We start from the raw sequence: 7,156 nt of genomic DNA on the forward strand, positions 1-7,156 counted from the left end.
TAATAAAAGATAAAAAAAAGAAATACCGTAAAAGACAAAAAAAAAAAAAAAAAAAAAGAATATGGCATGTTTAGTCGTCCAGAAGTGTACTTTTGCATTAATGAAATATGGAAATCTTATGAATCATATTGACATTGATAAGAACTGTGTACGAAAATTGAGACAGAGTCTTTGTGATAGAACAAAGGTTTTGCATTCTAAGCATGAAAAAAAGTCGTAAAAAGGGCACCTATTCATGCTACTGCAGTTGAATCTTTATATTAAGCACACCTTTCTAAAGGATAAGTTTTGAAATCAAAAAGAGAAGTAAAACATTTACAGAAGCACAAAAAAGCTTTCGGACAGAGAGATTTGAAAATCGTGAAAAGTCATGCCGAAAATATGATCCAGAGAATATATCAGCTTTAATGAGAACGATAAAAGTTGAGCATAGGCAGATTTTGTTTATCAAACTTATGGGATTTTTGACAAGTACTGGAGTAGACAGGTTGGTAGCTTTTTCAGCATACTTGCTTTGAAGAAAAGGACGTCAAGGGTACAAGATTACAGTGAAGAGGATCTCGAGGCAGAGGACGATGCCAATATATGTGGACAACTCGCACAGCAAGCTCTAAATGTAAAATTATCATGGTTCCTTCCTACAAATTTCAACAAATGCATTTGAATGGTTTGGGGGATATATTTTAAAACTTTATAGATAAACTGTAATATCGATACATTTATCAAATATATCCAAAAAGATGATTCATATCTTTTATGCTTAGCTAAGACAAGCTGCCTGGGTAGTGGTATTGCACTATATAAAGATCTTGTACTCCCTTGACCAACAAACATAAGAAAGAGGATTGTATATAGTACTTTTGCCTGCCTTCTTTCTATCACATTTCTGAAAAGTTTATCAAACAAGTACACTTCGTGTCATGCATCGATGGTATTTGCTTAGAAGTTGAATCACAGAGTAGATAGTAAGGTCAGTTTTATCTACATTTTTACCTGCCTAACGGCCTCATACAAACAGTTGGGTTCTTGGGTCCGACAAAACGCATGTTACCCTCGAACTCAGTCAATAAGTGTATGTTGTTGACTAGAGATTGTACATCTTTGCACATGTTTCAAATACATGTACGTACATGCATATCAGGAGCAGGCAATAACAGTTAAAAAAATTTCACTAGTGACTTGGACTTCAATTAATTAAATGACCTTGCAATTTTAGTGAATGGATAACTGAAATAAATGACATAGTGGAAAAAAAGAAGGAAAATCATTATGTTTTTGGATAATGCAACTGTGCACAGACATATAAAAACTCAGTCACGTTAGACTAGAATTTTTCCTGGCAAGTACTACTTCTAAATTTGGAGAGGACTTATATAGGCCATGCCTGATGTCCAATCAAATTATGTAATCTGACTTTACAAAATAAAATATGGATTAAATAAATAAATTTCTAAATTGCAGCCCTTAGATGTAGGAATTACATGTATAGTACCATGAAAGCGCGTAATAGTTCTTGTGTCGTTTATTAACGGGTATTGAAACCTCTTAGAGTGCCTTTTAACTTTTAAAAACAATATCTCTGTTAGACTGTGCTCATCGGATCTCGAGGTTTTGGAAGCACACAAAATCGTCATCTATTCAATCCTGTCCTTTAGCAGCGGGGTTCACCCTCCAGTGTCCAATGAAAGTTCTGATGACTCGGAGAGCGACATTCCATTAGCACAGCAGATCACAAGGCACGTAACCCTTGGTGTTAACAGAAAATTCCCCAAATAGAGTTATAAAATACCGAGAGACATCCCCATTTAAGAAACTTATAGCGGGGAATGAGAGAAAAAGATTTTAGACGAACATAAACAATCATTACATGTTGAAAACAATTCAAGCGACGAAGACAATTGGAAACTCGACGAAACTGACGTGGACAATAGACCCTTTTGCAAGAAAATTAAACTGATGAGCTTACATGTCTGACCAAATTCGAAAACTTCTCAAAAATTCACGATGATGATTACCCTGAATAGTGAATACAACTATGTACATATTTGAATTACTAAGCTTTGTGATTTTCTGAGTTATGATACGATGAATATTATGGAAGAAATTTTCACAATTAAAACTTTTACTCAAATGTATGTGCTTTATTCTCCAATGCAACAATGCATGTCATTTTAGCAACTGACTCAAACACAGGGGCACACACTCTCTCTCTCTCTCCAAATTACTGTGACATGCAATGGATGTTTAGTGTAGAAACAGCTTTTAACAACAGCCTCCCCAACTCCAGCATTGGTCAAAGCTATAATAAATTTTATATTTAGAAAAAGCAACACAACTTGTCACCATTATCATTGTTATGATTATTATGATGAATCAAATAATTTCTTTTTCAACAGTCTAGGGGATCATAAGGCTGCTTATCGCTGTTTTATAAAAAAAAAGTCGGATTTAACTTTCATTTCCATTGTGTATTACAAAAATATTAAGATTGACAGAGTAAAAAAAGTATATATTTACCACTTTGTGAATAATTCACATTTGTTACTGATAAGAAAAGAAGAATCATCAGTGTAATTATCTTTGAGAAATATGCATACATTTTATGTGCTTATTTAAAATAAATTTAAAATAGAAAAAAAAAAACACAAGCAACCAAATATATACATACCAACGCCATGTTTAGTATTCACATCAGATGGACCTTGGTCATTTACACCAATATTGGTAGCTTCCCTGTTGGCACAATACCCCTAGTAGTCAACTCTTTGCAGTTGGTACACTCTATGTACAACAGACTCGCAAGACCATCCTGTCTCTCTTTTACACACTTCGCTAAATCTAGTGGTGTATGACACACAAAACATCGTTTTAGATGTTCAACCAAAACTGCAAACTCTACGATCCTTTGCACATCGAATGTATTGGTGCATGTAGATCGAAATAATTCTTCACTGTCTTCGGTCTTACCTAGAGTTAAATCAGTGGAACTTACATCATGTTCGTAGGTCTGAGTTTCACTGTTGTTCACGGCATGATCAGTAGTGGTATTAATGCAATAGCCAGTGGAAAAAACTGCTGGTCTGAGTTTCATTATGGTTCACATCAGTCCTGGTATTAACGAAAGTGCCAGCGGAAAAACTGGTCCCTTTTTTGAAACGACCTTTCTTGACTCTAGGATTTCCCTCGATATTGTTGATTGTTTACTAGGAACAAAAGTAATATAATCTTCTTCCACAAAGATTTTCGAAAATTATTAATACCGGATTTAAGGTAGTCCAATCCTCAGGTTGTGAAAATCAGGCATTGAGTAATTAAAAATGTTCACAAATGTCTCTAAATTCTTAATTCTAAACGTAATGTGTATTTACCCACGGTGATTCCCAACAAGTAATCTTTAAAGTTTTTCATATTGAAAAAAAATTATTAGATCCAAAATAAATTCGCAGGAAATGCAGAAAACAGGACTCATACTTCACATATGTAGTTCTTGTGAGTAGTCCTTTCACTGGATATAAAAAACTTTGACCCTTGACCTTGGAGTTTGACCTACTTTTTGAAATTTTTAACCTTGGCCATAACTTTTGAAGGGTTAGGGCTAGGGCTTTCATACTTCACATAAGCAATCCTTTAGAAAGACCTTTCAATGGATATGAAGCACTTCGACCCTTTGAGCGTGACTTTGGAGTTTGACCTACTTTTAAAAACTTTAACCTTGGGCATAACTTTTGAATGGTAAGGGCTAGTGTTTTCATACTTCACATATTTATTCCTTGTGACAAGACCTTTCATTGGATGTCAACAACTTTAACCCTTTGATCTTGGAATTTGACCTCTTTTTAAACACTTTAATCTTGGCCATAACTTTTGAATGGTTAGGGCTAGGGCTTTCATACTTCACATTAGTAATACTTGTGAGAAGACCTTTCATTGGATAAAAAGAACTTTGACCCTTTAACCTTGACCTAGGAGTTTGACCTACTTTTTAAAATGTGGGTACCAACATATTTAATTTGCATTTAAGAAAAGCTGAATCTTCATTTTGTTGCCATAATAGTATTTAACAAACGCATATTGTTCTTTAAACTTTTGATTGAGAAGAAATAGGGCTTTCATATTTGACATGTGCATTACCTATGACAAGATATTTCCGAGCTTGCTATTATTTCTGCCTCCTTGACCGAAAGCAGTTAAATTGTTAAAATCATCACCCCCGGGGGTAGGGGGGGGGGCACAATAGGGAATCCAAGTTTTACATAGAAATATATAGAACAAATCTTTAAAAATCTTCTTCTCAAGAACCACTGGGCCAGGAAAGCTGAAACTTATGTGGGGGCATCTTTGGGTAGTGTAGATATTAAATTGTCAAAATCATGACCCCAGGGGGTAGGGCTGGGCCACAATTCTGAGAGTTTGCTTGTTATTACCTTGATATTATTCGATCTAAAATTATAATTTATTTTTTTATAAAAAAACTTTTATACATCTAATTTTCTTGAAAAATTATAAAATCAATATTCAATGAACCCGGGGTACATTTATTTTTACTTGTTTGAGTTTTTTTGGTTTGATTTTTATTTCTCTCTCTCTCTCTTATTACTTATGATTAAATATATTTCTGTTTTTTTTTTTATCACATCCACTGGAAAACTTATCATTGCAAATTTTTAAAATCAGCAAAACAGATATTAAAACAGACAAATAAAATAACAACAATTTGTCCAATTAAAAGTTAATATCTATCCAAAGTTTTTATTTTACAAGTCTTCAGTATCACAATAAAAATGTTAATAGCTGTCACTGTTAAAACACAGACAGTTATCGTTGTCACTGTTACAAAAAGCACATAATTACTCGTGAAAGGTGAACACATCGTTGCACATGTCTACATTTACAGTCGGGATTACACTATACCAGTGTGGCGGAGCGATTCATTTATCTTTGTCACTATCTTCTCCTTCCAATTTTCCTCTGATTGAAGCTCGGGGTAAAAGAAACACACGTAACGCTTAATCACCGACTTCCTCCGTAGGTTTAATTCCTTCTCTCCCCCCCCCCCCCCAGCTTTCCGACTCCAAACCAGTTGTAGTCAAATCGGAGGTTCCCCTCGCCAAAGAGTTCAGAAAACAATTTCCTGCACAAATTGACGGCAAAATTACCTGAATTCCTAGAATCTCTGAGAATTTCCCCGAGTTCTGAATCTGGAACATCTGGAATTTGGAATTCCTCGGGAATACCGGTTGATGCACTGCCACTGTCAGAGTCCGTACTGTTAAACTCACTGATATTGACAGCCTGAGTAGTCGGTTGTTGAAGGCCTCCATTTCGCACAAGGTCGACGAGGATATTAATGTTGGTCAGAACTGTATTCATCTGAGCTTCTAGCCCGGTCACTCTGTGTTTGTTGGAGAAACCTTGTTGAAAACATCATACAATTTCCGGATGTCCCGCATGATGGCCTGCAAACTGGCTGTGTCTTCCTCGCTTGTGGATGGACGTTAAGTCCGGAACCTATCAAGCGGGGTACTCGTCTGCGGAAGTTGGAGGATGTCTAGTTGGGGTCAAGAGCGCGGGTGAGACAGATGGTGCTGGTTCCTCATTTTGTTCTGTAAGAATCGCTGGAGGTCGTGTTGGAGTAAGGAACGTGGATGACAGAAGTGGCGCTGTTTCCTGCAAGTTTTCTGCTGGTTCTAGAGTTATAACTGTGGGACCCTCGGTCTTCCGGATTTAGTCTGAAAAAAAATGTTCTTTCTTATTCTAAAACATAGAAATAAAATGAAATTATAGACAAAATACACATTATTTTGAAAACAAACAACTTAACTTTTTAACTTTGAAAATGATATAAACTTATTACAATATACATGTAAATTACGTATCATTGGAAAGGAGGCTAATAAGATCAGTTCACTTTGAAAATTGAGAGGTCAACCAAACTGTGTTTTAGTAGGAAACATAGGTATCTAATACTGCTTTGTTAAGATTTACGTTTATTTAATTTTACATCGAAAGTCACACTGCAGGAAATAAACTGAGATTTTTCTGTTTTGCGGCGTTTCAGCTGCGGTGGTTCTTCTGGCCTGGGTGGAGTTGGCGATCTGGGGGAATGCGCTGAACGAGGGGAAGAGACGACTGGGGATGTTGGCTGCAACAACAAATTCTTCAACTTGGAACGCATCTCCAACTCTGTTCCTGAATGAATAACGACTGCTCTGTCAACTTCCTTTGGTCGCCCCCATTGTACATCATATTCCTCACCGACAGTCACAGAGTCACTGTCACACTTAAAAAACATACGAGTTTTCACTTGAAGATTGTCATCACATAAGTACCGCACGATAAAGTGTGTATCATCACACTGTAATAAACGTCTGGCCATGGTCATACAAAATGTAGATCTTTCTCAGTCGTAGTGTTTCCGTAGAATGAGGTGTAATAACATCTTAACAGATTTTTAAGCATGTTGGTAAAAGCATTGGCTGTATCTTAAAAGACACTTTAATGCCTTTCATACAAAGGAAATTCCACGCAGAGGAACATCGCTTCCAGCATGACAACGACCCAAAGCAAGCACACGTCGAAGCGCGCTACAACGTTCATGACAGAAAACGGGATCAATTGGTGGAATGCATGGCCGGCAGGTAAATTTACTTTAGATATTCTTTAAACTTAAAAGGTCGTCAGATTAAAAACAAAATTAAAGATTTAACGGAGTTAAGTATATATTTTTTTAAACTTATATATGGTACAAATATGTTTAAACACATTTAATCAAGATTTACATTTTCTTTTTAAAGGAAGAAAGACACTTTTAAACACATTCTTAACAATCTAATTTTTAGTGTACACGTATTTTTCAGAGAGTCCAGACCTCAATCCCATTGAGTTGGTTTGGAGTGAGCTGAAGAGGTGCGTTGCTCGTGAAACACCAAGGAAGAAGAAGGAATTGGAGGACTGCATCTTGCGATTCTGGCGGACGGAGATGACTCCAGAGAAATGTTCCACTTACATCGATCATGTTTTCAAGGTTGTTCCAGCGTGTGTCGGTTTGAATGGAACCGCAACTTATTACGGAGAGATCTCGAGGAAAATTCATCCGATATTTCCAGGACAAGCTCGTTTCTGACCCCGAGGTTCGCATCAAGGCCGCCGAACTGGA

The 7,156-nt window shown here is 36.3% G+C and overlaps 1 protein-coding gene across 1 annotated transcript; it reads right to left on the bottom strand.

Annotated features, from left to right (window-relative positions):
- Positions 1-2,710: 2,710 nt before the first annotated feature.
- Positions 2,711-6,376, bottom strand: LOC134236032 (uncharacterized). The gene is made up of 4 exons (XM_062718210.1): positions 6,002-6,376; positions 5,525-5,715; positions 5,157-5,392; positions 2,711-2,967 (listed from the first exon to the last, which is right to left on the bottom strand). The coding sequence occupies exons 1-4, from the start codon at positions 6,374-6,376 to the stop codon at positions 2,711-2,713; spliced, it is 1,059 nt and encodes a 352-aa protein (XP_062574194.1).
- Positions 6,377-7,156: the final 780 nt, after the last annotated feature.

The sequence above is a fragment of the Saccostrea cucullata genome, unplaced genomic scaffold (assembly GCF_032062105.1).
Source record: "Saccostrea cucullata isolate Sc308-1 unplaced genomic scaffold, CSIRO_AGI_Scuc_v1 ctg5556, whole genome shotgun sequence".
Lineage (NCBI taxonomy): Eukaryota > Metazoa > Mollusca > Bivalvia > Ostreida > Ostreidae > Saccostrea > Saccostrea cuccullata.

Coding starts and splice junctions, on each gene's coding strand:
- LOC134236032 (XM_062718210.1), bottom strand. CDS start 6,376: ATGGCCAGACGTTTATTACAGTGTGATGATACACACTTTATCGTGCGG. Junction 5,716..6,001: donor CCTGCAGTGTGACTTTCGAT/GTAAAATTAAAT, acceptor TAAATCCGGAAG/ACCGAGGGTCCCACAGTTAT. Junction 5,393..5,524: donor CCTCCAACTTCCGCAGACGA/GTACCCCGCTTG, acceptor CAACAAACACAG/AGTGACCGGGCTAGAAGCTC.